The 26,002-nt window shown below is 42.8% G+C and overlaps 1 protein-coding gene across 2 annotated transcripts in view; it reads right to left on the reverse strand.

The window, feature by feature from the left end:
• The window catches only part of PM20D2 (peptidase M20 domain containing 2), a 40,475-nt gene that overhangs the window by 10,684 nt on the left and 3,789 nt on the right, over positions 1 to 26,002 (reverse strand). For both annotated transcript variants that reach the window (XM_067560699.1, XM_067560698.1), the window contains exons 3-5: positions 21,165 to 21,307; positions 15,580 to 15,734; positions 4,377 to 4,512 (exon numbers count right to left, since the gene is read on the reverse strand). In XM_067560699.1, coding sequence (XP_067416800.1) covers positions 4,377 to 4,512; positions 15,580 to 15,734; positions 21,165 to 21,307 — 434 coding nt within the window. The remainder of the gene's footprint in view (positions 1 to 4,376; positions 4,513 to 15,579; positions 15,735 to 21,164; positions 21,308 to 26,002) is intronic.

Below are 26,002 nucleotides of genomic sequence, written 5' to 3' on the forward strand. Positions count from 1 at the left end.
GTCTTATGTGGAGGCTCTTCTTCATTCTGACAATTTGAAGTATGCTACCACCTCAAGTGCTGAGGCCTCATACACATGAAGCTGTTGAAGGGATAAAAAGGATCTTATAGTAAAGCTACTCCACAAGGCATAAGGAGAATCAGGTCACAGCAGTGAAGCCATATTGGCACTAAATCAAAGCCAAATCAGGTTCACACTTAGGGATTTCTCCTTCACTCCAGGCTAGTTTTGTGTTAGGTAAGTGAAGTCTTGGAGAGGACAATTTGAAGGATTAAGTAACTCTTCAAAATGCTTAACAGCCTAGGGCAGTGATCCCCATACTTTTCCCGTCACTCCCCCTTCTTACCCGTAATGAAACTTCTCCACTCCACCGCCCCAAAGAGATGCAGGCTGGGGACCTAGGAGTGGGGCCACGGGCCAGGAGCCGGCCACCCCCATGTTCACCATGCCCCCCCTAGGGGGTCATTTCCCACAGTTTGGGGACCACTTGCCTAGGATAACACCTGCAAGCAGATTTACACATTTGTTAGTGACTTTTCTGCTGTATGGACATTGCAGAAGCAACTGAGCAGTCTTCCTTCTCTGTCAACTGTGAGAACAGATATCCTAAAAGAATATATTGAATCCACATTGGACATGCAGCCTCTTACCTTAAAAGAAGTAGAGACCTTGCAAATAGTGATGGAAACGCTCAATACCCAGAATAAAGGCCAGACCATAGAAAAACTTAAGTTTCAAGGTCTCCATAGGCCAGTGACTACATTAGAGTTCCAGGGTTTCTCCCATTTCCCACTACAACAATGAAGGAGCAACACAAAAAGTTCTAAGGACCCAACAATTTAACTGAAGGCAAGGAGGAACACAGCAAAAAATATCCAATGCCACCAAGGCTGGATGGGATGAAGGAGAGCTATAGCAGCAGCAGCTAGAGAGGGGCAGCTTCTGCAGGGGTGCTCCTTTGCTGACCATGGGCAAAGCTGGAAGTTCTGAAGGCAATTGTTAAGATCAGGAGTCGTGAGTGAACACCAGTAGTGGGGAATTCATGCTCTTTCTTACTACCATTGCCCTTAGGGGCCAAGAGAACTTAACAGCTTGGGGTATTCCAACCGTTTTGTGATGGAGAGCCAAGATTCAGGAGTGAGAATCTTAGTCAGGTGGCATCTTCAGAGATGAAGTCCCTCATTACCCTGCAATCTGAGAATATCCGTGCAATCAATACAGAGCTCTATTTCATGCCCTCCCAAACTCTACTACCACATTCCTCACAGCACTGGAGCACTCCAACTTTTGTTGGGAAACCAGTATCTAAGCATGGAGTTACACGCATTTATAAGAGCCCTAAAACCACGAGACTATTCCCCATTGCCATGTCCCATGTTTGCCCAAAAATTTGTGTTTTGTCCTGTTATTAAACTTGAGTTTTTAAAATAAAATGAGTCTGTGTCATACACACTTCAGTCAGTGCTAACATTCAAACACGGTGACTATAGGTAGCAATATATGCTCAGTACAATTAACGTTCAAGAAGCAACCACTAGAGGAGGAGTAATTCAAGGCGGCAAGTAAACACTGCCTGGCTGAATGCATTACATAAAGACACATTACTGGGAATCATCAAAATGTTCTTTCAAAGCCTCCTTCATTCGAATAGCCACCTGTGGTGCCCCTCTAATTGCCTTTGTATCTGGCTGCTCAAAAAGCACGGCCAGCTCATCAGCTTCAGCAGTGCACCCCTGGGGAAATTTCTCCTCCTTCACTTTGCAAATATTATGCACAGGACAGCAGGCCACAATGACTATCGGAGCATTTTCTTCATTAAAATCTAACCGGCCAAAAAGACAATGCCAGCAACCTTTTAATCGGCCAAAGGCATGTTCAAGGATCATTCAGCACCTGCTTAGCCTATTCTTGAAGCACTTCTTGATGCTGTATAGATTCTCGGTATAAGGTTTCATGAGCCACAGGAGCAAGGGATATCTAAGGATCACTATGTACATTTCCACATCCCCCATTGGAATCTTGTGGTCTGGAAAAAGTCCCAGCTTGCAGCTTTCTATACAGTCCAATGTTCCGAAAGATGTGTGCATCATGCACATTCCCTGACCACCTTGCACTGATGTCAGTGTTACAGCCCCGGTGATCCACCAGCACCTGCAAGACCATGGAGAAGTAACCCTTTCGATTGATATACTTGGTTGCAAGATAGTCGGGGCCAAAATTAGAATATGCGTTCCATCTACCACTCAGCTGCAGTTAGGAAATCCCTTTGCCTCGAAGCCATCAATTATTTCCTGCATATGATAGTCATGGTCCTTCATCGCAGGAGGCGATTAATGGCCTTGCACACTTGCATCACTACAACCCCCACAGCGGACTCCCAAACTGATTTGCAACTGATTGGTAGCAGTCCACAGTTGCCAGCTTCCACACGATAGCCACTCACTTTCCCACAGTGAGTGCAGTTCTCATTCTGGCATCTTTGCGCTGCTGTGCTGGGGTGGGCTCCACACACAGTTCTAGGAAGGTGGATTTGCACATCTGAAAGTTCTGCAGCCAATGCTCGTCATCCATGCATGCATCATGATGTGATCCCACCACTCAGTGCTTGTTTCTTGAGCCCAGTACTAATAGTCCACTGTGGCAAGTGAATGCCAGCAGCAATCCTAACTTATCTGTTTCCATGGGACACTGATTCACTCTGTTTCACAGCTTGTTAAATACTGCAGGACTAGCCATATTGTGCTCATAACACTCATCACTATGGTCAACAGCTCAGGATTCATGCTCTCAGGCAGAGATGGCGGGCACACAGTTTATAAGAGCTGTTGAAAAACAGTGTGAAATGAAGTCGGAAGTCCATGGAATGATGGGACAAAGAAAAAACGGTTACCTACCTTTCGTAACTATTGTTCTTTGAAATGTGTTGCTCATGTCCATTCCAACTAGGTGTGCACGTGCCGCGTGCACAATCGTCAGAAGGATTTTTCCCCCAGCAGTACCCGTCGGGTCAGTGCAGGCGCCTCCTGGAGTGGTGCCCTCATGGCATTGTATATAGAGCCCTGCCAACCTGCTGCCTCCTCAGTTCCTTCTTACCGCTTGGCTCCGACAAGACAGGTAGGTCTTGGAATGGACATGAGCAATACATCTCGAAGAACAGTTACGAAAGGTAGGTAACTGTTTTTTCTTCGAGTGCTTGCTCATGTTGATTCCAAGTAGGTGACTCCCACACTGACCCTAGGAGGAGGGGGTCGGAGCTCACAAGATGGCTGACTGAAGCACCGCTCTTCCAAATGCTGCATCATCTCTAGCCAGTTGGTTAATGGCATAATGTGATGTGAACGTGTGGATGGAAGACCACATTGCAGCTCTACAGATCGCCTGCGTGGGGATTTGTGCTATAGATACGGGGAGAGTACTTGCAGACACAAGGTAAAGAAGCTCCAACGACCATCACGGGCAGCAAAAAGGAACTGAGGAGGCAGCGGGTCGGCAGGGCCCTATATACAACACCATGAGGGTGCCATTCCAGGGGGCGCCTGCACTGACTCGATGGGTACCATGGGGGGAAAAAGCCTTCCGACGACTGTGCATGCGGCGTGCACACACCTACTTGGAAATGACATAAGCAAGCACTCGAAAAAGAACTGCATCATGGGACGGTGAGCACACTTCCATGATGCACCAGTCTGTTCTCAGAACTCTGAGTGGCAGAGGGTGATGAATTGCACACTGGGATAGCTATCCACAATGTAATGCTCTCTGTCAATATAAGAGCAATAACTGTGGACATGATCTGTCAACACAAGGAGCGTTGTGTGGACATACACAACTGTCATTATTAAAGCAGCTTATGATTGTTGACATAACAAATCGACTTAACTCTGTAGTGTAGACTTGGTCTATAACAGATCGAGTCACAGTGCTCATATTATCTAAAAACAGAGTTCCATATTTGCCTGTAAAAATCCTATGCTCAGAATTCTGTATCTGCCCAGCACTTCCTCATTACATTCTATGCATTTGGGTGTCAGTGATAGAAATAATATTTGGGGGTTTTGTGGTCTAATTTAGAATTTTTAGAAAAAAGCAATACTTTGCCTTTCATCTTTAGAACTTGGGTTTTCACCCATTCAAATAAATTTGCAGTAATCAACATGAAAGTGTGGGTTAATATAATCCTTTTGAAGAATTTGGTTCACTCATTTGCCTTCCTTACTGATCAAAGTAATCTTCACTTAATTTCTCCTCATTTCTATTTGGAATATGTGCAGTTAATAAGAAATCCTGATCATGTTCTGACATTTTAAGTCATAGTCAAAGCAATCTTTGAGAGATCTAACCTCAAAAATGAAATAAAACAAGAATTCCATTATTACCTGATGGACCATTCAAAACAGACTCGTCTGCAATGAATTCCATTCCAAGCTTTTTTCCATTCTCTATGTAAGTTTTCTCCAAGCTCTTGTTCTGAAGCACGTTGTAGTAGTCATGCTCTCCACCCTTGATTTCCACCTTACCAAGAAAAGAGAATGGTTACATTTTCAAGGCAATGCTTGACCAAAAATGTCATGTTATTAAACTAATCAATGCTTCATTTACATTTTATATCCTAGAGAGATTTAGAGCAAAGACTGATAGTATTATTTTCTTATCAAAAGCAGTGAGCCCTTGACTGTCAGCATTAGTCAATTACTGCTGCTCTTGGACCAAAAACAAAGTTGGGGAGTTCTAACAGTGTCACATTAAGAAGCCAAGTCCCAGAAGTGAGAATCCTGGTGGAAATTATCTTTAGAAAACAGAAGTTATTAAGGTCTGGTCTACACTACAATATAAGTCACCTGTATGAGCTTATGCTCAAATTAGTCTCCGGCCAAAATAAGCACCCCATTACAGCAATGCAGTAAAAACACCACTCTCTTCATCCCGAAGTGTTGAATCATGGTGAACCTACTGAGGTTGATGCAGCACTAGTATAGACACTGAGTGACCTGCGTCAACCTTAACAGTCTTCCAGAAGCTGTTCCACAATGCCATGTTCCCTGCAATAGTGACCGTTCTGGTCACAATTGTCAATTCCACTGCCCAGGGGTCATAGAGACTGGAAACCACACACCCGCTCAAAAACATCCTTTATTTTTTTCTGATTGCCCATCTTGATGAGCACATCTAGCAGCTCTCCCTTGCTGGGCAGCTGCACACAACTGACCATGCCAACTCCATGCACTAGAGACTAAACGCGCTCTTGCCTGGAGCAGACAAGTATTGGATCTCCTGGGCCTGTGGAAAGAGACGAGACTTGCAAGCAGTTACAAACCAGATGTACAAAGGTGAACATCTAAGACAAGACTGCATATGGCATACAGGAGAGATATGACAGGTATAAGCAGCAGTACCATTAGAAAGTGAAGGAACTATGCCAAGCAAACCCCAGGATCAGGAAGAACAACTGAGCTGGTGCTAAGCCACAGACCTGCTGGTTTTATGAGCTTCATGCCATATTTCCCAGAGTCCACCAGCACTGTGCAGAGCACTGTGAATACCTTGGAGAAGCACAAGACAGTCTCACTAGCTAAGCTTAGACGATACTCATGAAGGAGAAGGAACCTTAGATAAGCATGGGTGTGCATTTTTCCTTACATTTAAATTTAAAGATGGCACCCAGCTCATCCCCAAGTTAACAAGACATAGGTATCGACTTTTCATTCTTTTACTCGTACAAAAAAGATAGTGATACAACAAACAGAGGTAGAGTCAGCATCTGCTTTTTGTTCCCCTGTAGGAGGGACGGCCATGCAGAGCTGTTTGATTATATAACATAAGGGTTGTCCCTTGTGTCTTCCTGGAGAGATCTCAAAGAAACTTTCATGGAGATACTCCGCAATACTCTCCCAAACATTTCTAGGGATGGTAGCCTTATTTCTTCCCCTGCAGAACACTTTCCCATGCCATTCCATGATGAGTTTGGCTGCCACCACTGCAAATTTGTGGCAAACAGGCCCTGGCAGCTTCAGGACATCAGCAGTAGCTGTGATCTGTGTGCCTTTCTTACACTCAGGAGTGAGATATCAACTAAAAACACCACTGCCTGTGGAAAATAGCACCAGTGCCATTGCTTTTTACTTATACCCATGCAATAGGAAAAGAAATGTTATTATTTCATGCAGCTGAAATTCCTTCCCTGCTCCCCATGGGCTACACTCATCATGGCTGGGGTTGGAGAATGGTGCTATGCAGAGGAGCTCCAAAGCTAAAGTGTCAATAAGCAGGTCTTATTAAAAGTTTTTATGGGAATAAAAGAAGGGCATTTTGAAATTATCCTTCCCTTTCCATTATAAGGGTATATCCAATGATACATCTGTTTTTAATCAGCAGCCTTGAAGTATGCCCCACCCACAAAACACCTGATTCTGATGAAGAGAAAGAAGAGGACATGTTCAGTGAGATCCTGCAAGCCAGTGCTGCACCGGAGTGCAAACAAAGGGCCTGGAGGGCCAACACAGCAGATGACACAGGGAACGAAAGAGTGGACAGGAGAAAGCCCCAAGACAAGGAGAGGGAAATGGATCGGACATAATGGGTCTTTACAGGCAGCAAAACAAAGTTGCTACAGACCCTGGTTGACCTACAAGTCCAAAAATCCCAGGCCCTCCATCCTTTGCAGTCCTTAGAAAACTCCATGGTAGCAGTTACCTACAGTCTCCAGCATACCACAGGACATCATAGACTGCAGCACTCGAGGCTGGGGGGACAGCAAGGAAAACAACAACTTCACATACACCAATTGTGATTCTCACAGGTCAGCATATAGGTAGCCACAACAGCCCATATTTGTGCACTGAAATGGACAGAAATATTTGCTGCCTTTCCCATTTTAAAATTCTGTTCCGTTAATTTATCTTAAAAGTTTGTATTGTACTGCCAGTTTCAGCACCGAGTGGTAAAAACAGTGCAGAAAAACAAACTTCTATTTTTTTAAAATAAAATTATCTTTATTAGTTCCACAACGCATATCAAAGAATGCATAGCAGTGATCAAAGAACCCAGTGTTTGTAAATGTACAGAACCACAGAACTTATAGGTTCAGGAAACCACCCAGTCATATTTATAAAGGTACAGCACTACACAATTCTTAACAGCATCCACTCTCCAGGCCCAGAGAACAGTGCAGCACAGAACGCTACTGTGGTTGACCATTTAAATGTATTTCAAAGGCTCCCTTACCCGCATAGCTCAACGTTGAACTCTTGTAATGCCCCGTGTCTCGCTGTTCGAACTCAGCAGACAGCTACTCCACCTCTGCCCTTCGCCCTGGCAGCAGCTCTTTCCCCGACAGATACTATGTAGACCACAACAGGCAGTTACAACCATTAGGCTATTTTTCTCACTGAGATCCAGCCTAGTGAGTAACGACCATCACATACCTTCAACATACCAAAAGGTCATTTAATTGCTTTCTACACCTGCTGAACAGGTAGTTGACTTTCCTTGCTGTTGTTGAGGTGGCCAGTGAGCTCAGGGAGCAAGGAATAGGCTGGATCCCCCAGAATCACTATTGGCATTTCAGTATCACCAATTGTAATCCACCAGTCAGGAAAGAACATTCCTGCTTGCAGATTTCTGAATAGTCCTGTGTTTTTAAATATGTATGTCATGCACTTTCCCTGACCAGCCGCCCTTGATATCAATGAAGTATCCACAGTGATCAAACAATATTTGCATAACTATAGCAAAGTAGCCCTTCCTGTTGATGTATATGGCAAGATGCTCTGGTTCCAAAACAGGGATATGTATGCCATCTATCACCTCATCACAGTTTGGGAACCCCACTGCAGCAAATCCATCCACCATGTCCTGCACATTGCCAAAAGTCAAGTCCTGCACAGCAGGAGACAATTAATGGACCTGTATGACAACATTAATGCACCTGTATGACAACAGCCATGTGGGGATAGTTAAAGTTAGCTTAAGTTTGGTTAAGAAAATAGCTGCTTTACAGTTTATGGCTAGTACGGAAAAGGCCTCAATCAGCAAGTAAAAGGTCATGAGAATAAGTAATATTGCTTACAGTATAGGAAAGATGTATGGTTCAAAAAGTAACTGATAAAAGCAAGAAGCTGCAGTAATAAGACAAAGGAAAACTGTCTTAAGAGAAAAACATAAACCGTCACACTGTTCTACTGATAGGCAAGGAGAGCAAGGGGAGGGGATAAGATAGGAAAGTAGCAAGGATGAACTGCTTCAAATTGGGTTTTTGCTAAAACTAGCAAGCTAGCTGAAGTGTATGATATGAATTTGAAGGTTCTTTGTCAGATCCTACCTGATCATCCTGGGGCATGCCAGAATGAGATGTCATCCCTCATCTGGCCTATTTGTAAGTATACTGATCACATGCTTATGAATACTTTATTACAGTATTGGATGCAGTGACTGATTATTTTTAGGTTGTTACACATTTTTAGAGCAACTGTACATTGGCCATTTAATAAAGGAATTTATGGTTAAGTTAGTGTCTGGTGGCTTCCCCGCACTAAAATTAATCATTTAAAATATTATTAATTCCAATAAGCCACAACTGTTGATTTTCCACTAACCAACAGCAATCTAGCATAGCAAATTCCAGAGTGCTATTGCCACTTGCTTCTCCATTTTCAATGCAGATCTCTTTCTATTATGTCTGGGAGGGAGAGGAGTTAAATGCTAATGTGGACACAGGAACAAAGGGATATAAATTGGCTATAAACAAGTTTAGACTTGAAATTAGACAAAGGTTTCTAACCATCAGAGTCAAGTTCTGGAACATCCTTCCAAGGGGAGCAGTGGGAGCAAAAAACCTAACTGGCTCCAATACTGAGCTTGATAAGTTTATGGAAGGGATGGTAATGAGGAGACTGCCTGCAATGGCATGTAGCTGATCTGCGACTGCTAGCAACAAATATCTCTGATGGCTGGTGATGAGACACTAGACGGGGAAGGCTCAAAGTTGCTACTGAGAATTCTTTCCCAAGTGTCTGGCTGGGGTGGGGAAGGTCTCTCTCCCACATGCTCATGATCTAACTGACTGCCATATTTGGGGTCACAAAGGAATCTTCCCTCAGGTCAGATTGGCAGAGACCTCGGGGGTTTTTCACCTTCCTCTGCAGCATGTGGCAGGGGTAACTTGCAGATTTAAACTATTGTAAATGGTGGATTCTCTGTAACTTGATATCTTTAAACCATGATTTGAGGACTTCAGTAGCTCAACCAGAAGTTGGGAGTCTTTTACAGGAGTGGATGGGAGAGGTTCTGCGGCCTGCATTATGCAGGTCATCAGACTAGATGATCACAATGGTCCCTTCTGATATTAAAGTCTAAGAGTCTGAGCCGAAAGGCGGGGTGAACTCAGCACACAGCTGCAGGAATGTAGCCTTTCACATCTAAAAGTTCTGCAGCCACTGCCCATAGTCCCAAACCTGCATTATGATACAATCCCACCACTCAGTGTTTATTTCTTGGACCCAGCAGTGGTGCTCCATTGCCTGTAGTTGCTCCATGACCACCAATCAACAACCTCACATTGTTTTTCACTTCATCGCTCAGCAAACTGCTCTCAAAGAAATCATCATGTTCCTTGTGGTTGCAGTACTTCCAGTGGGTCTGCAAATCAGGACAATTGTGCATTCTGTATCTGCAATATTCATAAGAACAGCGCAGATCTCTGCTGGATCAAGGCTTCTGTCAGAGATGGCGAACACCAAAAAGTGCTGAGCAAATTTGTGGCTTTTTTTTTTTTTTTTTTTTAAAGCACAATAATTATGGGACATGGATGGCATTATGGAATGGGAAAAGTTGCATGCTGGGAACTTGACCCCTACCTCCCAGAGATCCCTGTGCAACTCATTTCTAACCCGCAACACACTGAGAAAATTTCCCAGAAGGCATTGCACTGGACAATACCTATTCACACTTTGCATCGATACAAGCAAGCCTGCTGAGTACACACAGTCCCAACACAAGCGGCCAAGTATGCATATGCACAAGCAATATACTAAGATTTAGCAACTGTACACTGATGTAATTTGTGTTGACAAAAGTTTGTAGCGTAGACATGGCTTAAGTAGGCTTGCTTCCTCCTTGTAATTGCCTCAACAGAACACCCATTGTAAGTAACTAGCAAACAAGGTTGAAAGTTACTAGATTCATCACTAAAGACTCAATATGTTAAATATGGAAGAAATCAAATCCATGTTTTTAACATCCACAGTACGCAATCTGGCTTCACCCAGAAAGCCATGTGGTTTGGAAAAGCTACAGCCAAGAAAGCCAGAGAGATTACAGTAAAATCTCAAAGATACGAACACCTTGGGAATGGAGGTTGTTCATAACTCTGAAATGTTCATAACTCTGAACAAAACATTATGGTACATTACCCTGCAGTCAGTGTCTTTCAGCTGAGGCTGGAAGAGATCTCTGCAAAGCTGGCACCTGGCAACACTGCCTGGTTTGCAAGCAGCTCCCTGCCCTATTTCCACACCCTTTGCGCTGTAAGTCCCAGCTCTCAGCCGCCTCTCCCCAGGGCTCACCCTGCTCAGTGCACTGCTTGCCACACTCCAGAGGCAGCACATGGCAGGGGGTTGGTTCCAGCTGGTCCCCTTGCTCCCCTGCCCCTTGCACTCCCAGAGATGCTGGCAGGATCCAGGAGTGCAGCCACGGGCAAAGCTTGGTCCGCATCGGTGCATAGGCTGTGGCCCTTTAAAACTCCTCCAGGGTGCAGCTGTCTCCCACTCCAGCTCCAGGCCAGGCTTTGGCTGGAACCTTCAGTTCCTTGCAGCACAGCAGCAGCAGGGAGCTTTCTTTCCCCGGCTCCGGAGTGGGGGTGGTGAAACAGCTCCCCCTCCCAGTGGGGCAAGGTGGGAATAGGTGAAATAGCACCCTTGACTTAGAGGAACAGCACACACCCTGGACTGTTTCTGCTCTGCATGCCAGCCTTGCAATACAGGCACAGTATTTGCTTGCTTTCCCCCCTCCCCCCCCCCGCTGCTGCCTGATTGCTTACTTCTAGTTTCACAGGGTGTTCAGTTGACCAGTCAGTTTGTAACTCTGGTGTTCATATCTTTGAGGTTCTATTGTACTTTGGTCAGACGTTTAGAATGAAGCCTAACCGATTTACCTTCATTATAAATGAGCCTTATTGAAACCCTTCTCTAATTGGAGCAAAGGCCACTAGGGAAAGCAACGTTCACTAAGGCCTTGTCTACACTAGAGAGATATGTCAACGCAAGTTACAGCAAATACCAAAAAGCGCTATAATTACGCTTGTGCCTGTTCACACAGCACTCGTGTCACGGAAGCGCATCCACAGTTGGAGATCTGGCATCGACAGTGAGAGCAGTGCACTGTCTATTCCACTGTGAAGCTCACCACTTGTGACACTAGAAGTTGTGAAAAGGTGGAGAGGATCACACTGCATCATGGGTGCAGTCTCAACGTCACATGATGCAGTGATTTCTGTCCTGTCATTCCAGCTGCCACAGGGACCCCAAACCCACAGGCTCTAAAAGAGTTTGAACCCCAAATCACGAATACACTTACAGCTTAAGGAGAGCACACAGTTTGTGCTCCTGAAATCACAAATAACATATGTGGTCTTGTGTTGTGGGCAGAGAGCTGCTCTGAAACTTGCCAACACCCAACAGCAAAACAGTACTCTTGGAAAGCTCAAAAAAACCAATCATACATGGACACTAATTCAACCTCCCACTTTCACCAACCTTCTGCTGCTTTCTTCAGTGCATGCCGAAGAACCAATTCAAGAAAAACAACTTAACATTTGTGAGATCATGGTATTTGAAAATATACCATTGTTTGAAGACAACATCCCAGGCTTACTGTGGAGCAGTTCAAGAATAGAGGAACTAAAACATTTTCGAGTTCTGAAGAAGTATGATGGCCAGATTCCCAGTTCTGTCAGTAGTTGTCCTGCAATGCTTAGTAGTACCAGTCAACAGTGTGAATGCTGAATGCCCCATCTCATTTTATAAAAGTGTGCTTGGGGACAAGAGACACCACATAAAAAACAGTCGGTGTCTATCTATAATACCAAAATTGCAAGAGCTTGCAAAAAGGACTTTACTAAAAAGAATCAGTTATTTTTGTTCTATAGTTTTTCATTATTTTTGTTTGAAAATGATTGCAGATATAATTTCAAGATAGTTTACTTTGTCAAGGAAGTGAAAACTATTGCATTAGTTGTTTGTTTCATGTACATGCTACACTAATACTTATTGTTAAATTATTAAACATTTTTGTTGCTGTTTCCATACCATGATTTTGTTCATTTTTACCATGATTGTTCCTGTGAATTTTGCCTAATTTTACCATGACAAAATCTTACCCATAGCTATAACAGCTAGGTGTAAATCCAGCTATCATTCTGAAAGCTGTCAGAATGTCAGAAGGCGTGGAGTGAACAGGGTATCAAGACGGGCTGGGGAGTTGAATAGGAATGTGTGGGTGGAGTTTGGGGAGGGCATGGAAAGCAGTTCTGTATTGGCTGCAAGGGGGGCCGGAGCAAGCACTCATGAATTCAGTCTGCAGCATTAGGAGTGACTTTAGCAGCTCCATCTGCTCCTCCATGACTTTTATTATGTGCTCGTGACCTGCTATCACTCACTGCTGGTTTTCCCCTCTTCTCCTGCCTCTCAATGTTTTGATTTTCGGTCACACTGTCTCCATGCCCTTTTCTTTCCCCCCCGCCTCAAAGGACTGGAAGAGTTCTTGAAACATCTCCTCTTTGCTTCTCCATGGTTGTTTTCTTATCAACTACAGGCACTCAGCAGGTGTGTAGGGGTTTCCCCTCAAAGGCACATCTGTAAAAGCACAATAAACAATGAACAGAAGCATGATGGTCAGTGCACTAACGGCGTTGATTCATTACTGTAAAATACACCTTTCTCACGGTCTCTTGGCAAGCACACAGCTTGACAATTGACCAGAAAATGGTGAGTTGTGCCCTGGGGGAGGGGGCATTCAAGCTGGGGAAAAAGGTTCTGGGTGGTTGTTTGAGGTACTGATGTGGGTAGATAGGCACAAAATTTCAAATTCTGCCACCATTTTCCACAGGCGGGCGGGGGGATGAAGGGGGCATAGAAGCGGATAGCTCACTCCTGAGAATAAGCAGGGATGCTAGGGTGCATCTCCTCCATGCGAGAATCTTCAAACCAGGTCCCTATGCTGCTCACTTGTATGCCACTTTGGTCCCTGCACAAGTGATTGTCGATCGGCATGGGAAAGTTTCCTACAATGGGGGAAGAAACAAAGCAGCTCTGCCAAGGAATCTCTGGCAGAGGATAGACGAGTGCCTCCAGGAAAGTTTTAGAGATCTCTCTGGAGGATTCCCATGAAATCTCAGTGTGCATTAACACTTTTCCACCACACAGCCTGGCTGCACAGGGGAATGGAAAGCACATGCAAACATAGCTATGGGTGCATCCCTTCAACCAGCTGTATAATGCAACAAAGCAAAGGACAGTTGTACCTCATGTAATCGAGAAGCATCAGCTCAAAAAAAAATCTACCAGAGCTCCCTTCTGCTGCATCCTGAATGCCAGAGCTGGAGGGCTGGGACTAGCTCTAAACCTCCGGGGTCGAGAAGAGTTTCTGGCTCCCCATGTTCCAAACCAACCCAGTCCCCTGCTCTACATCATCCTCCAAACTCGACTTCCTCATCCACGACTTCTTTGACGGGGTTGAGTCTGGTGTCCACTGTCTCCAGGCCCATGGAGTTACCCACGGGTCTCTTGCCAGTGGAGGTGGGGTCACAGCGAAGGATGGCCTCCAGCTTCTTACAGAAGCAGCAGGTCTTTGGCTCTGCACCAGAATAACAGTTTGACTCCTAGCCTTTTGGTACCCCGCCGCAGCATCTTGATTTTCACACAGCACTGCAGCATGTCCCACTCATAGCCTTTCTCCGCCATGCAATGAAAAGCTGCTCGTACGTACCCAAGTTCCTATGGCTGGAGCAGAGCTGGGACTGCAAAGACTCTTCTCCCCAAATGTTGATCAAATCCAGAAGCTCTGGTGTGTTCCAAATGGGAGCGCATTTAGTGCGTGGAGCCGCCAAGATCAGCTGGGAAGATGTGATGTGAGCTCTCCATGCCAACCAAGCAAGAAGTGGAATTTCAAAATTTCCCAGGATTTTAAAAGGGAGCGGGTCGATGGCTGCAGGGCAGCAGAGTTCAAACTGATGGCCAGAGTGGTCAGGATGGGCACTATGAGACACTTCCTGGAGGCCATTTACCACAACATAACCAAGCGTGATGTCTACACTGATGCTTTGTTGCTAAAAATTTGGCGCAAAAAGCTCTATGACTCTCATCAAGGTGGTTTTCTTTTGTTGCAAAATCAGAGGAGTTGGTCAGCAGGGGGAGGGACTGTAATGTGTACACCACTGTTTTGGCGCAAAAAGCTGACTTTGGTTGACAAAAGTCTGTAATGCATACTAGCCTTTAGGCAAAAGAACACCTAGTGACACAAAAGGGCTTTCCATGAACTCTAATTTGGTCCTCGCTAACTCACTTACCATGTATTGAGGCTACAAATTAGTTAGTAAAACTGTTCTAAAGTGGAAAACAGATGAATGTGACGGCACATAAAAAGATGGTAATGTTTACACTAACGTATCACCACTGGTGCACAATTGTGATAAATCTTGTACAAAGTATGCCTTGTAAGAAAAGTTATCGTTCTATATGATTCACTTTAACCATTTAATAACTTTCTTCCTTTTTTTATAGGAATAAACTTTTAGTTTTCAGTTTACTAAAGGATTGGTTACCAATGTGGTTTTTGGATTAAATCTGAAGTATATTTTGACCTGAGGTAAGTGGTTGTCTCTCTTGAGCTAGAATAAGTGATAAGTGGAATATGTGATTTCTGGTTTTAATAATCATTTATCACAGAAGTCTGGTTTGTCTGGGTAGTGTATGAAGGGCTAGAGGGCCTGAAGGGGACTGGCTGTGCTTCATAATAACTAATATAGAATTTTGGAAACATGTTAGTTACTGGCTTGGTGAAATTTTATGATAGAATATATCACCAGTCTGAAGTACACACACTGTTTTCTGGCTGTCTGACCTGAGATTGGCGGTCTTAGCTGTATTCCATACCAGGCAGTATGACAATGAACACACTTTTCTTTCACAGGAATATGGCAGGTAGCCACTAACTACAGACAATCTCAGAGGTTAGAGATAAATTGCAAAATGACCTGACTTGATCAGGAGGGATACTTTTTGTTTGTTTGTTTGTTTTTAAACTTGAACAAAATATTGGGAACACTTTTACTTAAAGCGTAATACTAGGGAAAGCTTCAATAGAAAATCTATTATATTAACATTTAGCTGCTCCAATTCTGCCTCCTCAGCAACAAAATCTTACAGCACATTGTGGAGTAGTGGACTAGTACTTAGAGATCAAAATTTTAGGTTGCTTTAAAAAGCTAAGTGCCATACAAATCATATAAACAAAGACTTAGGTTCCGTTTTTGGCCTAACTTCAAAATGACAAAAATAAGTGAAGTGAACCCAGCTCTAGAATTCTTACTTTGCATCCTGTGGCCACAGCTGCAGCTTTGAAGCAATTTTCAGCTCTCTCTGTCAGAATGGCAAGGTCCTTCACTGAAGGGGCACGCAAGTAAAACTCTAGCTCAGTGTAAGAAGGGATGATATTAGGTTTCACACCACCATTTTTTATTATACCTACAGAAGAGAAGAGCCCAATTATTGATGTTGCAAAAGATCAAGCAATCTTATGTACTTTGCCTCATGAAGCTCCTCATTTATAGCTAAACACATAAAACAAAAGTACGAGAGACAAGGCATCAGCTGAGCACTATAAGTACTGAGAATACACCATTTAAAACTCTTAGTATTGGACCCAATTCCTTCCCCTCTCACTCTGATCAACAGAAAGCGTATCATGTATACAAGGCAGATGATATAGTCTTTTATTGGACCACCTTCTGTTGAAGCGAGAGATAAGCTTTCACAACATAACATATGTACAGGTTTTTTTGATTGGTGTCACTGCATTATTTTGGATCACAACTCACTTATTCATCTTGAGTTTACACAAAAAAGCCAAAGTACCATTTACAATTCTCTCCTGCCTTTCGCTGCAAATATTCTAAACTGTGAAACCATCTTGCCAATACCAGGACACAAGCGAAATTAAACAAATGGATATGTTACAGCAGTTCATAAGATCAAATTTAAGCTCTCTTAATTTAAATACAGCCAAGTAATTCTCCATAGTTTAAGTTACACAAGCATATGCCTTGATTTTCATTTTCCTCATGGTTACAGCCATACTGGTAAAGTTAACTTTTTAAAAAATAGTGTCCTTACCTATGTTACAAAGATCAACTTGGATTCAAAACCTGAAGGGGTTTTTGTAAGTTTGCTTTGCCATTTATGCCATGTGTTCTTATTTGCTTTGCTAGTTTGGACAAAGAAGAGAAGATTTGTTGGCTTCTGGTCAACTTCAGGTTCTCCTCTTTTAGCACATTGCCATAAAGTTTGGATGCTTCACTGCAAAGTAATTGGCATTTTCTGCAACAAAGGGGAAAGCAAGCTCACCAGAATCCTCATTGACTCTTGCCATTCTTTGGAAAGTTTTCCACTGGTCTTAAATTTTGTAAAATCTTATTTTTCTTACAAAGCCTAATTTTGTAGCCAAGTTTGAACAGAAAATGTTCCTTCAAGCAAATGGATACCAATCCATCATGTCCAGATATGGGCACAGAAAGTCAGTTACTGAAATAAGTTATTTATTGTTGTGTGTTCTACACAACTTACTCAGCAACACATTAGATTTCATCTCTCCACAACAGGTAGATATCTTCTGTTATCATAACTTCAGTGGGAAGAGACCTGTTACTAGTGTTCCCATACTATACGGTCATTGCCAATTAATATAGTTGGCATGAGTTAAGACTCCAACCAAAGCACAAGCCAAGAAACCATCTTATGTTAGTATGCTTGAAATTCAAAGGTTGTGCGAAATATTGTGAGCACTACCAGTTGTTTAATGTCACTGGCACCTGGCATGGTAGGGATATCAACAGGTAAATGTGGAACAAGCATTTTCTGAAATACTTCCAGTTCCATGTGTACAGCCAGTTAGACAGGCAGAACTGCAGGGTCTCAATGCATGGATGAGATGATGGTATAGGGAGGAGGGGTTTAGATTTATTAGGAACTGGGAAACCTTTTGGGAAAGAGGATGAATATAGCTGAACCACTTGGTAATAGTGACCATAACATAATAAAATTTAACATCCGTGGGGAGTAGGAGACACCAAAGCAGCCCACTATGGCCACATTTAATTTCAGAAAGGGGAACTACACAAAAATGAGGAAGTTAGTTAAACAGAAATTAAAAAGATACAGTGCCAAAAGTGAAATCCCTGCAAGATGCATGGAAACTCTTTAAAGACACCATAATAGAGAGTCAGTTTAAATGTATACCCCCAAATTAAAAAACAAAACAAAACATAGTAAGAAGACCAAAAATGCCACCATGGCTAAACAAAGTAAAAGAAGCAGTTAAGAGGCAAAAAGGCATCCTTTAAAAAGTGGAAGTTTTGGAACAAAATTGATAAATTAAACAGTAATAAGTCACCAGGACCAGATGGTATTCACCCAAGAATTCTGAAAGAACTGAAATGGGAAATTACAAACTACTAACTGTGATATGTAACCTATCATTTTAATCAGCCTATAGCTAATGTGATGCCTTTTTTTTTTTTTTTTTTTTTTTTTTTTTTTTTTTTTTTTTTTTTTTTTTTTTTTTTTTAAAAAGGCTCTAGAGGCAATCCCGGCAATTACCGGCCAGTAACCCTAACTTCAGTACCAAGCAAACTGGTTGAAACTATAGTAAAGAACAGAATTATCAGACACAGATGAACATGATTTGTTGGGGAAGAGTCCACATGGTTTTCGTAAAGGGAAATCATACCTCAATCTACTAAAAGATTTTGAGGAGGGTCAACAAGCATGTGGACAAGGGTGATCCAATGGATATAGTGTACTTAGATTTTCAGAAAGCCTTTGACAAGATCCTTCATCAAAGGCTGTTTGTTAAGCAAAGTAGGCTATCATGAGATAAGAGGGAAGGTTCTCCCCTGGATCAGTAATTGGTTAAAAGACAGGAATAAATTGTCAGTTTTCAGAATGGAGAGATAGTGGTGTCCCCCAGGGGGTTGTACTGGGACCAGTACTATTCAACATATTCATAAATGATCTGGAAAAAAGGGTAAACAGTGAGGTAGCAAAATCTGCAGATGATACGATACTCAAGATTGCAGTCTGCTTTGGATGTAACTAAGAGTTACAAAAGGATCTCACAACACTGTGATTAGGCAACAAAATGGTAGATGAAATTCAATGTTGATAAATGCAAAGTAATGCACATTGGAAAACGTAATTCCAACTACACATATAAAATGATGGTGTCTACATAGCTGTTACCACACAAGATAGATCTTGGAGTCACTGTGGATAGTTCTCTGAAAACATGCACTCAATGTGCAGCGGCAGTCAAAAAAGCTAACAGAATGTAATAAGACAAAAAATTTTGTATTTTCTCTTTATAAATCCATGGTACGTCAACATCTTGAATACTGCATGCCAATCTGGTCGCCCCATTTCAAAAAAGATATATTGGAACTGCAAAAGGTACAGAAAAGGGCAACAAAAATTATTAGGAGTGAGGAATAGGGATGTAAAATATTAAAAGAGTAAAACGGTTAACCGATAAGTACTAGTCTTATCGTTAAGACTAATACTTATCAGTTAACCAGCAGCACAGGCTCTCTATCTACATGGTGATGGCCCTGGTACAGGCACTGTGAACACCCCGCTGCAGAACACTGGGGAAATCAATCTATGAGTCTGAGACGGGGGTCCCCCTGTGAAGCCAGGTCAGGTGCATGCAGGCTCCTGCTCTCGCGGCCGCTGCCCCACACCTGGACTTGCCGGGGCAGAAGGGTGCAGCAGTGCAGGTTCTTGGAATATCAGAGCAGCAGCTAAGCACAGGAGAGGGGGCCACATGCCAAAGATGAGCCTGAGGGCCAACGTAGCCAGCTGGGCTACAGCAAATGGCCGGGACAGGTGCAGCCATGCACAGGCCTCACACTCCCTGAGTGTCACTTACACTTGGGTGCCCCACGGGGCCACACAGTGTAAGGGAGGCAGTTGCTGCAGTCCCTCCATAGCTCCCCCTCTCCCTCACTCCATCTAGTACCCAGCTCCCCTCCTCCACCACCGGGAACTCTCGCTAGTGCACACACGTTGCCAGCCCTAGGGATTTACTCACCAGTCTGTGCAGTTGACCCCTGCCAGGGAGTCTCCTCCAAACATGTAAGAAGCACCTCCCTGCCCCAGGATGGTGGCATTCCCAGAGCTCTCAGAGGATACATGTACTTACTCCCAGCCACTCACATCCACAGGGCAAGCAGTGCTGCTCTCATGGCCACTGCCTCATACCTGGCCCCGCCGGGGTGGGGGGATCGTGCCAGTGCAGGCTCTCAGGCCATGAGAGAGCCAGCCGTGTTGCTGCTACCTGGGGAGGCTGAGACTGAGGCTCTGGTACAAGTGCTGCAGAGCACCCTGCTGCAAAACACCATGGACCACAGGTCCGAGAATGGGGGTCCCCAGTGGAGCCAGGCTAGGGGCGCTACCCCGGGGCTATGGGAAGGAGGCGGGTTGTGTGTGTGGGGGGGGAGGGGGAGAGGGAGGGGGACAGAGACACAAAATTATCTCAGTTAAACGATTAACCGATATAATTTTGATAGTTTAAACGGTTATATTTTTTAAACAAAATTTACATCCCTAGTATGGAACAAATTCCATGTGAGGAGAGATTAATAAGAATGGGACTTTTCAGATTGGAAAAGAGACAACTAAGGGGGGATATGATAGAGGTCTATACAATCGTATCTGGCATAGAGAAAGTACATAAAGAAGTGTTATTCACTCCTCATAACACAAGAATTGGGGGTGACTAAATAAAATGAATAGGCAGCAGGTTTAAAACAAACAAAAGGAAGTATTTCTTCACACAATGCACAGTCAACCTGTGACACTTTTTGTCAGATGAAGGCCAAGACTATAACAGGGTTAAAAAAAAGATCTAGAAAAGTTCATGGAGGATAGGTCCGCCAATCGCTATTATCCAGGATGGGCAGGGATGCAAAACCATGCTCTGAAATGTCCCTAGCCTCTGTTTGCCAGAAGCTGGAAATAGGCAACAGGGGATGGATCACTTGATGATTATCTCTTCTATTCATTCCCTCTGAAGCCCCTGGCATTAGCCACTGTCAGAAGACAGACTAGTGAGCAAGATGGATCATTGGTCTGACCCAATTTGGCTGTTTTTATGCTTGTTTGGGGAAGAAAAATAAGTCTGCCTGGAATCCTGACTTTACCCCCTCCACAAAAAAAGGATGAATTTTCGAAGTGTTGCTGAAGCAGGGGAGGGTCTCAAGATATACTTCAGTTTCCATCAGAGGTCTAAATATATTTCAGTACTAAACAATAGCTTAGGACATATTAATCTTACAAGCTTAGATCCTTGGAGGGTTATAGCTAGCTGTTCCTCAACTCAGTGACAGGACCTCTGAATCTCTGTCAAGGGAAGCTTTTATTGGGTTATGTTAGAACTTGTTCCAGTTGGTAAAGTTTCCCCAAAAATGCAGTTTTCCAGTTCACAAAACAATGTTTTGGCTACACTTATACCAATACTACGTCTTCACCATTAGTGTCTTGGTTCTTTGACAAATTTGGCTACATGAAGTGCTACATTCACAGTTTGAGTAAATATTAAATCTGCATTAAGATACTTAAGTGTCTTATTTGTGTAAATGTGGGGGAAGAACACTTCTGACTTTAGGCCATACTGTCCTCCTATTGGTCTATGTTCAACAATTCATACTAAATGTTGATGGTACCACAGATGTTCCCTTAGAAAGGTATTTAGATGAAAAATGTAGTTATTTCAAATTACTTTTCCAATTTAATATAACAATGCAATATTTAGTTTGGTGTGGGGGGAGGGGTTTAACAATCAGTATCCAAACAGCCAGAAGTCTTACTTGGTGGACATAAGATTTAATGAAGCTCTCTCACCATGAACTCTCCAGGTTGGTTTCGTTTGCTGTCTTAAAACTGACAGATTGTTGTATGCAAGAACAGCAGCGTCTAATGCATTTATTCCTTCCCAAGGATAAGCAGCAGCATGAGAAGCTTTTCCATAGTATTTCACAGTCACACTAGGAAATAAAAGCCATGACTTATTGTTTTTTGTCCACTTTTAAAAATTAAAATCAAAAGTCCCTTTGGATTCACCCAACAATGATTTTATATCAATTTTTTTGAAGCACAAGTTTAAGCTGTGATTTACCAGGCACTAAACTGACAGGACAGTTAAATCACCTTTAACCACCAATGCAAAGATCCTGAAAGAGATTTAGAAATTAAGTTTGCTCTTTCCCTCCCCAAACTCTGCTAACACTCCAAAGTTGAGAACAAAATAGACAATGCACTATATACATTTAAAAAGATTAAGAACAGAATATTTGCAGTAAAAATAGCAATATCCTGCTATATAAATTATTGCCATCCAATTCCTGTCAGCAAGAGTTTCACTACGCATCGAACCACTTAACCTGGAATGGGCTAGCATAAAGCCTCTTACCGCCTCCTCCTTAGAAATTGGAAAGGTCTCCAAAACAGAGGTAAGATTAGCCAGTGAAGAATATAAATTTGAGGCAGGATGAAGCCACATTACAAGGATTAAGGGAGGTTAGTTACAATTTTTCTGCTTCCCCTCTTCTATACGGGATTTATAAGAATATGCAGTTAGAGGAAAATAACTGATTCTGGAAATTCAATTAAGTAGATACAGAAGATTTCTACACTCCATTAAAGCAGATTTCAACAGGATTAACATATCTACTCTGCAATCAAAGGTTTGATTGTAGCTTTAATCTTGCTAGCATGGCTAAAAATTGCAGTGAAGATATAGCGGCAAGCTTGGGCTGAAACCCATGCCACTACATTGTCACTGCTATTTTTAGCCCTAGGTATGCCTACTTGAGCTGCAATCACACCATCGACTACAATGTAGACATACCCAAAGAGGTCAAGGAGTAGGTTGCCAACACTACCAGCAATTAGATGCATTGTACAAATAGCATAATGTACTCTGAAGTTCCTTATTGACAATATCAAATCTATACCTTTAAGTTCTTATCTATCTGCAATCAGTATCAACATTTTTCCTTAGTTTTCAATAGCAAGAACTGAACATGTTTTGAAAACAAGCTCCTTAAGACTATTTAAGCCTTAAATTAAAATGCATTCCCAGACAAAAAATGGCCTCAGTAAATTCAGAAAAACCATGACAATCAGGAAATTCAGAGTTAAGGGTAAAGTTAAAGAAAACACTTGTTCATGAAACAGAATTTGTAAAACTACTGAAATGTTAGCAGCCAGGTCTGAAGTCTCCAGTGGTAGATCTCTTAAATTTGCAGAAGACACTACTCTCGCAGATGAAACACTGAACATGTGCACCAGATTATTGGTTTTATAATTTGCACCACATGCAAAGGTATGGGCAATATGATGCTTTGTTAGTACCCCTTTGTTCTTTGTGTGTACTTCCTATAATTTCATGACCTGGCCGTAAGAGGTTTATATAAAAAGACGAGTTTGCTGTTTAATGACACTTGTCTATCGGTGGCAAATAAAATGACCTTCAGCATGCTATCTGTAGTGTGTGTGCAGAATATATATGGTCACAAGGGTGCCTAAAATAAAATAACCACTGAATAATTCAGAGTAAGATATTCAAGTGATTGTTAACAAGATGTTTTATTGATGAGCAGGGCACCAGTTTCTGGTTTGGCAATATAGAAGATCATAGGTAAATCACTCAAATTACCTTTACTTTGTTCTTTAATTATCAAATTATCACTACTCAGCAAAATTCATTTGGATGCATCAATTGCAACATTCCATACTTGCAAACGTATAGGCTTTTTAAAAATTTAATCTTAAAACAAATTCATTAGAAATTAAGTTAATACCTACACAATGTTCAAGGAGGCAAATCTGAAACTTGGAGCAAAAAATCAAGTTATGGAAGCTGTTACAGAATGGAGCCTGTTGAAGTAATGGACAGAAAGATGACGAAGTCAGTTACAGGATACATCTGGCCCAGGTGCTTATGACCTAAAACCTCTCACCGAAGGGCATGGAGTCTGGAGAGCTCCCTGGTCTCTCCCTAGCTGCACAAATGTGGCATGAAATAAGATCCTAGAGTTCTCAATATCCAGTAATCCCTCACTGCAGTGAACTTTCATTGCCTCGGGCCTTACCTATACTAGAAATGTTGTTGACACAAGTTTTGTTGGCATATAGTCACTGCTGTAATTAAACCGCTGTTGCATGTCTTCACTATCTCCTTTCAGTGGAGTGCACTCATACTATCAGCTCTTTTGTTGACATAGGGAACACTACACTGTGGGTAGCTATCCCATTGTGCAACTGCACCCAGAATGCTTTGGGAAGGGTTTGCAATGCCTCATGGGACAGACATAACGTCACATGATGAAGGTTTCTGAATCCCACCATTCTATGGGCATCCTACTAGTTTGACAGCAACTGCCCTGTCAGCCAAACTGACATTGCTGAACACAACACAACACAAGGAGCCCACAAAAGTGGGGAATGAAGGGGACAGTGTGTGTGTGAGTGAGTGATTTTGTGTGTGTGTGAGAAACACACAGACAGTGTTTGCTGGGGGACAGTGAGCGTCTGCATGTGTTGCTGTCTCTAAGTTCAGATATCAGCAGCTGGAAGCAACCAATCCTGAGGCAGAAGCTGCTGCACAGACAGTTGGTGTCCCACATGCCCCCACCCCAGCTCAGCAGAGACTCTGGTATCTGCAAGGGGGAGGAGAGGGAAACAGCCTCAGCCTCTGCCTCCCTCCCTGGTTCTGTGCAGCACATCAGGAGTTACACCACTCCCATGTAGTTTAGGGCAGGCAGGACAGGACTGAGTTTGCTGCTGCTTGTAGAGTTAGCTCTTCACGGTGACTTATCTTGAAAACTTCCTGGGGCTTTGAAAGGGGAGGGCTGGATGGTTGCTGGGCAGTGGAGTTCAAACTGCTTACCAGAGCGGACAAGATGGGCATTGTGGGATAATTCTGAGGCCACTTACAGCAATATAACCAAAGGGCAGTGTCTATGCTCATGCTTTGTCGCTTAAACTTTGCCGAAAAAAGCTCTACACCTCTTGTTGAGGTGGTTTTATTTTGTCGGAAGAAAAGGGCAGTTTTGTCGGTGAGTGGATGATTGCAGTGTGTACACCAGCAATGTTTTGCCGAAAAAAAAGCTGACTTTTGGCGACAAAACAGTCTAGTGTAAACCAGGCCTCAGAGACGTGGAAGTTTGGCTCAGGTACCAGGGAAAGGATACTCAGTTTTTCCTAGAGGTATTGTTGGCACCACCTTGAAAACATTTGAAGAATATACATGGACTAAAGCTACAAGATTGGAGGTGGAGGGAGAAGAGGCAGAGAAGATACAAGGAGTGGGTCATGAACTCTGGCTACCACTGTCTGGTATTAGGCAAGAGTAAACTCATGGGGTAGCTTAAGAAAAGGGTTGCATACCCACAAACAGGAGCAGAGGTTTGTTTTGGGTTTTTTGTATTTTTAAACTAAAAAGCTGAAGTCTTCATCAGTCATCTATGTCTAAAATCAGCTAGAGCCACACCATGCCATTCTGAGGTTCTGAGTTATCAAAATAATACAACTTCTTGAGTATATCTTTTTCTCAAACTCAAAAATGGAGTATGAACTAATCTCACCAAGATTTTTGGATGTACTTCATTTGAAGTTTCCAGGATAACCCATTTGAAATAAAACATGGCAAAGACACAAAATAGTCTTCAAGGTGATTGTCATATACTTTCTTCTGCCATCTCAGAAACAGGTTGTTTGAATTAATTCAAGTGTAAGCAAATAATTATAACCTGTGGCCAGAAGACATTAGCTGACATGTAAGTTACCTTTGAGACTCCTTGGGGCTAGTGATGACAGAAAGGAAGCCTCAAATACAGAGGTTAATGCACTTCTAGTGTCAGACTAAAACCTGCACTGCAACAAGCCCCAAAAAATACATCCCTTCTTCCTCCCTCCCGACCCCAACACCTCAGAATACATCCTGACCTTTAGAAATACAGAAACCTAGCACAAAAGTTACTCAGCTCAAGTGACTGGGTAAACAGAACTTTGCAAGGCTGCAAAACTGTACAACCTGAATTTCAAAACGAAGCCAATCATACTATAAGCATTCTGGGGCAAAGGACACCATTTAGTTTAAACTATTAGCTTCCTAAGAACCTGTTAACAAAAACATGTAAACATGTATTCAACTTATTGAAAGCCTTTCATCCAAGGCAAACATTAAGTCTCAACAACCCTGTGAGGTAGTTATCACCATTTTCCAACTTATGAACTGAAGTGAATACAGATGTCACTTTTGCAATGGATAGCTGGGAATAGAGCCCAGATCACTTGACTGCCTATCTTATGCTCCAGCAACAAGTTCAAAGGTTCCAAAAGTGGTCCACAGGAGGATTTGTTGATTGTACACAGGCGCAGGCCATGTTGCACAATATTTGCTCTCCTCCTGGTTTCTACCCAATGGAAAAGTGGAAGGAGAGAGGAAGTTAAGAGCAAAAAGTAGAGGATGCAATCAGTTTTTCAAAGTAAAAGCACTCATCAATCTAAAGGCAACAATATATACTTTCCCTACATTATTATTGCATGTGATTCTGTTATTGCCACAGGAATGTCATACAATCTTGCCTAGGAGGTTTTTCACAAGAATCTGACAGTGATCCACACTGTGAAAGTCTGAGAATCCCCCAGCACTAAACAACTCACTTCAGAATGGA

This window comes from Emydura macquarii, unplaced genomic scaffold, assembly GCF_026122565.2.
Source record: "Emydura macquarii macquarii isolate MOO-44397 ecotype Brisbane River unplaced genomic scaffold, CSIRO-AGI_Emac_v2 contig_2297, whole genome shotgun sequence".
Lineage (NCBI taxonomy): Eukaryota > Metazoa > Chordata > Testudines > Chelidae > Emydura > Emydura macquarii.